Source organism: Notolepis coatsorum (genome assembly GCF_963971535.1).
Source record: "Notolepis coatsorum genome assembly, chromosome: 6".
NCBI lineage: Eukaryota > Metazoa > Chordata > Actinopteri > Aulopiformes > Paralepididae > Notolepis > Notolepis coatsorum.
In genome coordinates, this window is record NC_140170.1 from 18149826 (window position 1) to 18162544 (window position 12719).

General features: G+C 42.6%; 1 protein-coding gene across 1 annotated transcript in view; it reads left to right on the plus strand.

The window, feature by feature from the left end:
* The window catches only part of LOC311229399 (uncharacterized protein), a gene marked incomplete at its 3' end in the record, with an annotated part of 160086 nt that overhangs the window by 44533 nt on the left and 102834 nt on the right, over positions 1-12719 (plus strand). Inside the window, exon 6 of the mRNA XM_084315483.1 lies at positions 7121-7234. Within this exon, the coding sequence (XP_084171609.1) occupies positions 7121-7234 (114 nt within the window). The remainder of the gene's footprint in view (positions 1-7120; positions 7235-12719) is intronic.

Consider the following 12719-nt stretch of genomic DNA (forward strand, 5'->3'; position numbering starts at 1 on the left):
GCAGGCCTTCGTTGTAATGGTGCATTATATTCTAGAAGGTTGTAGAATACCCTAGTATATACGAACAGACTGCTGTTGTGTTCCAGAATGATCTTTCTACCCAGGGTTCATGACTACTAGTATTTTCGGGATATTCCTTTGTGTCCCAAAGCAGTCGAGCGATGAGCCCAGAATATTCCAGATTGTTCACAATGTCAATGATAGATTCTTGTCTCCACGGAGACCAGAAGTCTGTAAATATAATGCATTACGAACCATATTATACACCTTGTGCCTTGGTGTTGCCGGCATGCATATCATCTGCTACTTTTGTTGAGTCGTGGTAAAGTCATTCTAATAAAATTACTGAAATACAAAGAGAAAGAGAGAGATGAGTAGGCTTATCTGGTGCGAGACAGTGTTGCGTTCTGCCCTGGGGGACCCGCTCCATGTAGCTTCAAGTATTCCTCGGCGTCTTTAGGCGTGCGTATTCCTTCCCTCCGGCCGTCTTTTCCCACGATCGATAATAGTGCCGGGTATATTAGCCTTGGCCTGAGGCCACTCTTGAACAATCTCTGCATCACCTCCTTGTAGGGGAAACGCTGAGCGATGGCCTCTTTGCATAGATCTTCGTAGATAAATATTGAATTTTCACCATATTTCAGTTTCCCCCTTTGGTTGCGTGCAACTCTGATGATGTCATCTCTTATTACCGTAACAATGATGACTCTTGGACCGTTGCCTCTTTGTTCTCGAGTACCGATTCTGTAACATTGGTCCACTATCGGCTCTGTGGTTAGAATGTTGTTACCCAAAATCTCTGCCAACACTTTTGGAAACTTGTCGTCTGTGCAATTGACTGATTCATCAAGTCCCACTATGCGGATATTATTTCGCCTGTAGTAACGTTGGGTCTCGAGCAGCCTCTCCATCGCTTCATCTTTGACTTCTTGTATTTTCCTCCGACATGCTTCTTCCACCTTTTTTATCTCATTCGTTAACTCTATCAATCCATCGTTGACGTTCTTCTCGTTCTCTTTGACTACCCGTGTCATTTCTGTCACCGTATTCTCCACTGTCGTGATTCGCACGGACTGTACAGTAGGCTTGGGCGGTATGACGGTATTAAGGTATACCAGGGTATTTAGAATTACCTACGGTATTGATTTTCAATACCGTCCGTCACCGTCAAAATCACAGATGCGCTTCAGTTTCTATAACAGTGAAACGGAGTTTTGAGTGTAGTGCACACACTGAGTGTAGTGCACACACTCGCCAGCAGAGGGCGAGACCGCTCTAGTGGAGCGAGTGGGTCACAACGGTGTAATGTTGCGACAGTGCTGTGAAAATACCGTAAAGCGTTGTGACGAGAGCAGTGTTGTTGTGGTCCTTGTGGAGCAATCAGTCTCTTATTATATGTGAACTAAAGAGTACAAGGTTTACACAACAGCCCCCACCCGCCTTTTTATTGTATTTGTACCGTCCTGTACTATCCGCTGTCAGCTGTTTATCTCTCTCTGTGAGCTACTGAGCTTGAATAAATAGCGTTAGCTCACGTTAGTAGCGTTAGCTCTGCGGCTAATCTTGGATTACCCTGAACTAAATCAATGGCTAGGTTATAAAGCATTCGAGTAGTTTTTACTGCACATAGAAGTAGCCAAACAACGGGAGCATTTCGGGAGCATATGACCAAAACCCAGGCAATTTCTAGCCCTTAAGGAATCAAATAGTCTGCCATGGCTATAGGCTAGATGCTAACGCTAAAACGGTGCGGGACGGGACTATCATTCTGAGAGCTGACGATGATTTGTTTACTTGGTAACACGTAACACCCCCCCCCCCCCCCCCCCCCCCGCTGATGAAAATGAAAGTCATACCGTCAAATACCGTGCACCGGGGTATTATAACATAAAGGTTTGCCGGTTTGAAAATAAGGATACCGCCCAAGCCTACTGTACAGCGACCGCTTTCATAACCTCTTCGAATTTAGCATCGATGTGTGCGACGTGTCATTTGAAAGCGACCATCTGTTCCTTAATCAGGATAGTCAGAGAGTTGAAGTCGGGTTGTGTAATTGCATTGCCTGTGTCAGTTGATATTGTAGGTGCAGTGAGGGGGCCGATGGATTTGTTGGCGATTATCTTCTCAAAATCCCCTGCTTTATCCTTCACGGTACTTTTTCCTGTCGTTCCCGTTATGTTGTCCTCTATTGTCTCCCTCTCGGAGCCAGTCGCCGTTGGTCCCGGTATATTCTCCATTATATTCCCCCCATCGGGGCTTGTCAACAACCGATCCGCCGCCGCATCGCCTGTTATTTTCTTTGAACGTGTCTCAATCGGCGCCGTTGGAATTCCTGCTTCGTGTTTCTTTCCACCCTTTTTCTTATCCTTACCATCCATGTTGAGTCTTTATGTCTTTTGATATAGTTAGTAGAAGTTCCTATTAATACATACGATGTGGTTTAATCTCATTGGTATTTGTTAAAATAATGTTTTTGAACGAAATTAACAGTGACGGGAGCGGAGCTGTTACCAAACGCGTGCACTACATATTGTATTCAAACCGGAAGCCACATGTGGGTATTTTTCATAACCCACGCTCTTGGTCCCAGGACCCGCCCACAACCGCATCACTATCAATGCGCGTTCGTGGTTTTAGGAATTAAAGCAAGATGGCGGACAAACCGGACAGGAAACATTACGAAAGGATAATGGTGATAGTGTCATAAAGACTAAATGAAAAACGATTATGTCACGGCGAATTGATAGATTGATTAATTGCATTTTTTTTACCTACTTTCTATAGAAGCAGCTGGGAGGTGCGCTGTTTTAAGTGAGCGTGGACTATTGAATTGATTGATTGATTGCTAATTTTATTACTGTACACCAGGGGTAGGCAACCCTAGGCACGCGTGCCTGCATAGGCACGCGGGGGCATTTGCATAGGCACAGGGGGCAGCAGTAAAATAAAATAAAAAATAAATAAAAAATTATTATTATTATTTTTTTTTTTTTTTTTTAAATATTATAGTGAATATTTTGCACTGTTGTCACATCTTGTTGAAATCCTCCCACAGGTTCTTTTTACTACCACATATTTAATTGAGACCCTTTATTTGTTTATTATTTCAATTTAGCTGGAAATACATTGCTACATCATTCAGTAACATTTGCAGAGCCTTATAACAAAAACATTATTACGGTCACCATTGTGACCAGTGGGATTAATCAACACATTTTATTATTTATTTTTCTATTTCATTGAACATTGCACATGTTAAAAGCAATTTTTTTTTACTCAAAATGTGAGTATTACCAAGTCAACTTCTTAAAACAATGACAATAAACATAGTTTTATTAGGTTGAAATAATGTGGTTGTGTACTTATTTTTCTGTTAACTTATTATGGATTGAAAACTGAAAACCTTAATGCACAGTAACTGAACTCAATATTTTTAAGTTTTGGTAACTTATTATTATAATTTTTTTTAGTGTAGTCTTGCGATCAATCAAAACGTATTTACACGATATACCTCACATTCACCCTCCATTCACATCCTGGTGTTCTCCTGGTGTTCTCCATTAGGCCTGTAGGTGGAGCTATGACAGCACACGTACAGTACACACACCGGTGTGTGATGTGTCCAAAAATGAATGGGCAAATGTGAGTGAAATTGTCGCACTGTATGCAGCTGTTTGTCTGTATTGATTTAGGGTTGATACAACCATCATAATAATATTGTTAATAATAACAATAACAATAATGATGTAATAATGTAAAAATTATCATAAAAAATACCTGATTATGAGAAAAAAATAATTACGATGCATGGAATATTGTTGAGGCACACTAGTTACAACTATATTTCAAACAGGCACTCCATGTCAAAAAGGTTGCTGACCCCTGCTGTACACCTTGTTTCCAACTGGTTAAGTTTAGGCCCTCTTTCGAAGTTGGTTAAGGTTAGAGTTTGTCTTTAGAGCAGGGCGATAGACCACCAGCCCTGATTCCAAACTCTAACCTTAACCAAATTCGAAAGAGGGCCTAAACTTAACCAGTTGGAAATAAGGTGTACAGTAATAAAATTAGCAATCAATCAATTCAATAACCCACGCTCACTTAAAACAGCGCACCTCCCAGCTGCTTCTATAGAAAGGTTTAAAAAAAAAATAAAAAAAAAATCTTATAGGGCCCCTATATAGGGCAAAGAATTTTTTTTAATTTGTTTTACCTACTTTCTATAGAAGCATCTAAGAATGAAGTTCTATAGAAAGTAGGTTAAAAACTAAAGAAAAGTTGGATGTGTTAGTTTGTTGGATGTCTAGGTGAAAGACAGTTGGATGTCTTAAGTTTGTTGGATGCCTAGGAGGAAGACAGTTGGATGTCTTAGTTTGTTGGATGCCTAGTTGAAAGATAGTTGGATGTGTTAGTTTGTTGGATGTCCTACTGAGAACAGTTGGATGCACTTCCGAGCTGCTTCCACATAGAGGCAACTTCTCTCTTTTTTTGTGAGAACTACTTTTTCTGGCGGATGGTTTTTTCAATAAATCTTCAATTAACCCATTCCCGCCAAAATCGATGTTCAGCGTTATTGCCCGCCATGCGTTGTCTGCCAATATCGCTGTACAGCGTGTTTCAAGTTCATATTTCATATTTTCGTCATGGAATTCATATTTCACCCACGGAGCCTTGTCATATGCTGCAGGAGCCATCACAACTCTGCAACGCTTCAATACCACCACCTGGTGGCCGATCGGCGAGTTGCCAAACCGGAAATGCCTGTTTCAGCTCGGTCCGTCCCCTAATTCCGTCCGGCCACTCGTTTATCGTCCCGGGACTCAATCCACACACCGTGGACATGGATCATTGCCATAACTCAATAAACAACATGATTTGGGCGTATATTAGTATTATACAAACCGGAACTGGATCGCCTCGATCCCCACCACATAACTGGGATCTGTTTGTTCCACTCTCATCGCCCAACGGTACGAGGAGACTGACGTGAGTTTCAGCGTTTTTCTTTATCATTTTCGATACAAACTGCTCTGATCAATATATCACCCATACTACATAAATCATTTAACGTCGGTCACGGAATTATAAACGACCCCCCCCCCCCCCCTGTTCACCCGCAGATGATCAGTCATAACGTTTAGGACCATGTACAGTTGAAATGTTTAATATAGCATGGATCGGTATCAAACAGCATTTGATAATCTAATATGCATTTATGCCTATATCTCACGTTCTATGAAATACTGCAGAAAACGATAAAAACATATTTATACTCTAGACGGTATTTTCGTATGAATGTGTGAATGAAAAAGTTAAACGTTCCTACATCCTGAACGATAGATAATTGATGTTGAATGGGCCATGTCAATTTAGCAATACAATTTAAAAAGTTATAGCCCTGCAAAGTAGGGGTGGACGGTATAAACGGTATACGGTATAAACGGTATTAATTTGCTCTACGGTATGGATTTTGACTATACCGTTTAACCGGTAGAGCAGCTCTAAAATAGCAATGACGTCATGTAACCACAGCGCGACTATTTCAATCGCATTTGCCCCTAAAAATAGATAGAATTAGTCATAGATAATAGATATGTGCAAACTGGAAAAAGTTATTTAGGAGGCTTCGCGCAGTGGGCGTGTCAACACGCAATTGTCATTTCATAATAAACACATATCACCGCGGCGCACAGCAAGTTTCAATTTCAGTTCCTGCCATTTTTAACCAGTGGAGAAAGGTAAGATATTTCCCTATCGTTTTTCTTATATGAATTATTCTACGTTAATAAAACATACCTGGTGATCAACTACAGTTTGCTGTAAACATTACGATATGTGTGTAGTGTTATGATAACGACGGCAGCAGCGGGAGCCGGGAGGAAGGCGTGCAGCAGTGGATTTGCGAATAGCATGCAGCTGCAGAGCCGCAGAGCCAGTGGCTCTTTCAGGTCTGGTCACAGGCCCGTCAAACAGCGCCCCCCCACCCTTGTGCCGTTCTGACCCCCATCGTCTCTAAGAATTTTGTGTGTCAATTTGTTGACATGTGTCAATTTGTTGACACAATTGTCAATTCTTAAAGCTGAGGATGAGTGGCACCTTTGTCTCAATTCTTATTCAATTCAATTCGCTCTGCGGCTCTGCAGCTACATATGCTTCTAGCAAAATCCAGCCCCGCTGTTTGCAATGGGAGCAGGAGTCTCGACTCGGGACTTATTTTATTTGGAATATAATGACTTTATACGCAAAAGTAGCCTAGTTTTAAGTTAAAATATTATAAATCTACATGCCTTGAGGATGTCATTCTTTATATAGCCTGCCTATCAGGCAAAAAAAATTATTCTAACAGAAACACTGATACCGTGATATATACCGTTACCGTCTATGCTTCAAATTATACCGTGATATACATTTTAGACCATACCGTCCACCCCTACTGCAAAGGTGAACATCTCCATAGACAAATAGCACTGGCAGAGAATGGTTTAGGATGATCAAAGTGGTGGCAGAGAATGGGTTAATGTGTGTTTATTGTATAGCAATAAGGTGGGATGAATGTGCCAGTTGTATAAATGCATTACACCACTTGTAGTCGTGGGTTGTGACAATTAGACCATGCCTAGGGGGGTCTAACGACTACCCTTAGGCATGGTCTAATTGTCACAACCCACTCCTGTGCGTGATGTAATGCTTAATCGCATGTCCCCTCCGATACATGCGGAGTCAGCCAGCCACTTCTTTTCACCTGCCAGCGCGGACTCTCATTGGCGAGGTGTAACGTGTGGGAGGCTCACACTACCCTCGACATCGCCTGTCCTTGCTGTGCAGGCGCCCTAACCGACCTGTAGGAGTCGCTCAACGACCAGATTACCACCCATCGACTCCCCTCCCGCTGACTCTGCCAATTGAGTCAATATGATGGCCGGCCCAAGCTGGAGGCAACGCTGACAGCCGGATTCGATACCGGTGTCTCACGCTTTGGTGACGAGCGATTAGACTGCTGCGCCACCCAGACACTAAAAAAAATATATTTTGACAAATAGGTAATCGCATAGGAAATCAGAAAGTGGGCAAATACTTTTTCATGCCACTGTAAGTACTTAGTTTCTGTCTCCCTCTGCTCCAGATCCACCCAGTGACCTACTGATGATTAAGAAAGAAGAGGCTCAGGACACGCTAGACCCACCCATGGATATTTCCACTGGGCTGAAGGAGGAGCCCACAGACCATCAGGATATCAGTATGTTTTTCTTGTCTTTCTTTTCTCTTCTTGTCCTTCCTCTGTTGCAGCACAGTTGTATGTCTTTGTGTCCACAGCTTTCCCTCTTTCTTTCCATGAAGCCTTAATCTATTTGTTTTACCATAACAAAGTGTGGTATTTTTACATACATTGTTGAAGAGTCTGATGGATGGAAAGTAAACTAAATGGCCATGTGTTTCATTACTCTCTGACTGTCTTGCACTAGCTGGTAGACCCTCCTGTACAGTGTTGCGTTGCTCATATCAACACTGGTTGCACGCACGCTAATGATGACGCCACGTGCAAGCGCGCTCCCGCGCATAAATGTTCCCTCGCATAAGGACAGACCAAAGACGATGCCTAATTGCCTCTACGAATGGAATGTAACACCTGACGACCGGCGCTATTGATATGCAAAGTAGCCAGGTGGGTACTGCGAGTTGGCGCATCAGTCGAGTGCAGCGCATTCCTGTGTGCACGCGCTTCTGCTCACAAAACATTGGTTGCACGGAGTGCAACCCCGTCCCATGAGCAACGCATTACTGCTCCTGTATATGGCTGGTCCCTGGTCAAATACAGTTGGGAATAAATTAGGGATGTTCGATATTGGCTTTTTTACCTATACCGATATTGTCCAACTCTTAAAGGAAAACTCCAACATTTTGGGAAATTAGCTTATTTAACATCTTCCCTGGAGTTAGACAAGAAGATACATACCTTTTTTGTCTCTGTGCGTGCATTTAGCTTTGGGAACAGTCGCTCCGTTAGCATAGCTTAGCTTCATCACTGGAAGTGAGGCGGGGCCGGAGCCTGACGTTCCCTACAGGTTTGTTGATATTCTCATTCCTTCAAAGGATCCGAACCGATTGAAGTTTATGGATACCATGACTTAAAATCCTCTTACCTTGACGATTAAAAGCCTCCCCAATTTAGAAAACAGTAATCCAATGGCTGGTATTGATAATATACTACTAACTACTGGACGCTCGGAGCTAACCGGAGCTAACACAGAACAGGATGGTAAAGCAAATATAATGACTTCCTTTCTGGGGTTTTCAAAATAAAAGTGCGACGTTTATCGCAGCGGAAAACGTTTATTTTGTACATTATCTAACGTTAACACGAACCTAAACTAACTTTAATAAACTTCGGTTCGGATCCTTTGAAGGAATGAGAATATCAACAAACCTGTAGGGAACGTCAGGCTCCGGCCCGCCTCACTTCCAGTGATGAAGCTAAGCTATGTGTTAAGAGCTACAGGCAGTCTCTATCTATCTCAATCACCTACTCGAGATAGAAGCCTGTGGCCGCTCGATATCCCCCAGCGAGGTGCTAAACTCGCCAAGTTCTCGAGTCAATTACTATTTCTGTCAAGTTTACTTCATAGTCACTGGTCTAGTTATATCCAGTTGATATGAAATGTAAGCATAGAAGAGTTGTTAACCTCTTCTTGTTTGTAATAAACCGAATGTATGTCTAGGAGAACTCTTATTGCCTATAATAACAATAATATCATTATTATCATTGTTATCATCATTTTACGAAATGCCTGTTATGCTGCTTCTCTGAAAGCCTGATGATCTTACGTCACCGTAACCGACAATGTCCTCATTTGTGAGGGATGGTCTGTAATTATTATTATTACCATTATTATTATCATCAATTTACGAAAGAACCCATATTAGCGTACTAACACGTAATCATTATTTGCAAGCTTGGTGATATTACTTCACAGTCTAATAAGTTTTACTACTGCCAATAGCATATATATATATATATAATATATAACTTTAGATGAAAAGCATTAACCAGCAATTGATTCAATCTGTAGTACATGCTGCCAGTACAAATAGTCACCTTCAGAGGAAATCAGGGCGCGGCCAGCATCGTGGCCCATTGCTGGCAGAAATCAGTCCAAGAACTGAATGGATAATTATAAAAAAGTCATCTTTATTTCAATGAAGTTACAAAAAAAGATTATTATTAAAAGGTTATATAAACAAAACATCTCATCTCTAAGATATCAATAGCCTAACATGGCTGGTGTCTGCAAGCAAAATGTCAAATCTGTCTGTCTCCAGCGAGCCGGCCTTTTTATAAGGTCAGTCACGTCACACCATCATCAGTACATAGCTCCAATCATTGTACAGTACGTGTCATATCCCTCCTTCAGTTATTTGTTACTTTGCAGTTACATATCAAATCAAGTAATTCATAAGAATACAATGCCCCTCTGACTAGAGCTCCCTCTTCTTAGCCTTGCATTCCAGCTGGTCACTCCCCCACTGCATGGGGCCTCTCTCGTTCTGACTCACTCTAACAGTAAGAGAAACAGGCAGAACAGTACAGAACAGGCAGATCAGTAAGAGAATGCAGGCAGGACAGGCAAGGGTTATGATACCTTCTGTAGGTATCATCGCCAAGCATATCATTCTTTTTAAGCAGAGAATTATGAAACATATAATTAATATAGCATTATATATATATACCTTTATACCAACAGTATATATGTTTCCATAATTATTACATGTGAAAAATAGTTTATATGGCTATAGTGGCCCCTCTCTTCTCCATGCCCTCACATTCCAACCGGTTACTCCTTTACTACACATTCTAGGAAAAGGCCCTGCAGTATTGAGATGGAAGCAATACACGGTTCCTCCTGCCTGAATAGTCTATACGCATATACTTAATTATTGGTTATATGTTTACACATCACACATTGTAGTTAAATGTTGTATAATAGCTTTCCCCTCGGTATGGTGATAGGAGGTCAGACACATGGGGGGAACATACATATCACATCTAGACACCTACAGTCAGTTTTTTTTTTTTTTCATACAGTCAACATATTCGTAAATAATAGCGCTGCCCGAGGCTGGGCATGATACAGTCAACATATAGCAAGAGAGAGAGCAAGAGAGAGCTCCCGTTCTACAGTCAATATACAGTGTACAGAGAGAGAGACACATTGGAAAGAAATTGAAATGCTATTTGGCCCTAAACAGAGTACACAGTGGCAGAATACCTGAGCACTGTGACTGAAGATCCTTGACTAGGTACAGACTCAGCAAGCACAGCCTAGCCATCGAGAAAGGCCGCCATAGGCAGACTGTGTGTGTTAGAAAGAGAGAGAGAGAGAGAGAGCATGTGTGTTAGAGAGATAAGCAAAGATGACCCCCTAAAGGATATTCAACTTTTAATGAAAGAACAAAACAGAAGGAAAAGATAACTTCACAAAGGCAACATGAATATACATAGATCCAAAAGGACAAAGATCAACACTTAAATCCAAAGAGAAGAGGGTCTATACCAGAGAAAACAAAGCAGCAAGGAGCCAATGGCCGACAGCTAAAGGCTAGCCAGGTAGGCTACTGACACCAGGCCACACACAGCTTTGGCCAACGGCCCAACGCTACCCAAGCTACACAAACGACCAAGACAATGAATTCACACACAGCACATGTCGTATCTCCAAATGTTGTGAAGTAACATATGTTTTGCCTGGAAAAAAACATCGTTATTAACAAAACATTCGGGAGGGGAAGGAAGGAAGAGTGGGGTAATGTCATGATTTTCATTAATCTTACCTGCACCAAGGAACGCAGGGCGAAAGGCCGCAACACAGGTCTCCCCGTTGACGAAAGGCCTCTCGCTGGCGGGACAAAAATAACCCCCTGCTATTCTCACGGCTAATGTCAATGGTCGTAGCACAAGCTAACAGCTAACTCAAGGCTAACTGATAGCATCAAACGAACGTTCCCAGCAGAGCGCAGCCGGCAGCTAACGTCGTAGCTAAACAGCTAACTGGCTAACGGTTAGCTCAACCAGGCTATCGCTAACCATTAGCTAACGCAGAAGCAAGCTATGCGGCTACATACAGGTGCTGACACCAGGCCACACACCGTTAGCTACTAGTAGTACTACAACAGCTAGTCGGCCAGTTTAGCTCCAGAGAGAGAACGCAGCGGCCCGCCTGATCTCAAACCTGCACTGGCTCCCCATTGCTGCACGAATCCGCTTCAAGGCCCTCGACCTAGCATACCGTGCGGCAAAGGGAACCGCTCCCGCCTACCTCCGGTCAATGGTCTCTAACTACACACCCTCAAGATCCCTTCGCTCTGCATCTTCTGGCCGCCTCAGACCTACTCCTATCCAAGCTCCGGGAGGGTCATCAAAGAGAAGTCGCCTATTCTCAGTCCTTGCCCCACAATGGTGGAATGAACTACCCACCCCAGTTAGGACAGCTGAAACACGTCCAATCTTTCGCCGTCGACTAAAGACTCACTTCTTCAACCATTATCTGAAAAAAAAAAAGAAAAAAAACGAACTAACCTTACTCTCATGCACTTGTCCTAATAAACTAACATACACTGTAGCACTCAACACTTTGATGAACATTGTTGCTCAGCTGATAGAGTTGTGCCCTTCCTGATGGCTTGTCGTACAGAACATGTAAGTCGCTTTGGATAAAAGCGTCAGCTAAATGACGAAATGTAAATGAGAGAGAGAGAGAGAGATGTCCACGGCGGGAATAGAATAGAGTTAATAGAATAGGTTAAAAACTCACCAAACGTCCAAGAAGATGGAGACAACCGCGTGGAGTTGACAAAGTTCATCTGCCAAACGACCATCCTCTTCATCTTGGCTGTATGCGCTGTCTCTAGGTTAGCTAACGCTAGTTAGCCTTTAGCTAAGCTAGCTACTAGCCGACATCATCATGGCTATACCATGACAAGGCTCCGGCCATTTGTCCCGCTAGCGAGAGGCCTTTCGTCAACGTTCCTTGGTGACTGACCGACTGATAATGACCGACCTCTTTCTTCGTCTTGGCTGGCATAACTAAGCATAATAGTCAAAAGCTGCACGCGCGAAATAGTCAAACGCAGCTGACTCACGCCGGCGTACTACACATGATGTAAGTAAAACCACTCCCGTCGTTGAAACCAATAGTATGTCTGCTGCAGAACCCCAGAGGCTGAGCTCCAATAGTGAGTATGTCTGCTGACCCAGGAACAAGTCAGACACATTCTACAAACGTGTCTAATGTGAAATATATAAGCATATAAGCAAAACTAGATTTTAGGTCTGTGATGAAAAAGGGCCTCGCGGGAAGGGGGGCCTCACAAAAAAAATAAAAATAAAAATATATATAAAAAAAATTAAAAAATAAATGTTTTTTTTTTTAATTTTTTTTGCGAGGCCCCCCTTCCCGCGAGGCCCTGTGCGACCGCACTGCTCGCACACCCCCTGAGGCGGCCCTGCCTACAGTAACATATGCCTAGATTTAAAACAGATATACAATAAACCTATTAAATCATACAAGGGACAGAGAGAACAGGATGTCATTATACAAAGTGTCACTCGTTGACTGTGACTCAACACCCCCTCTGTCATCTTGTTCTGTCATTTTCCACTGTCTTTCTAGCGTCTGTACGGGGGGACGAGATGGCGATTGCAGGGTCACATGGCTGTGACTCTCCAC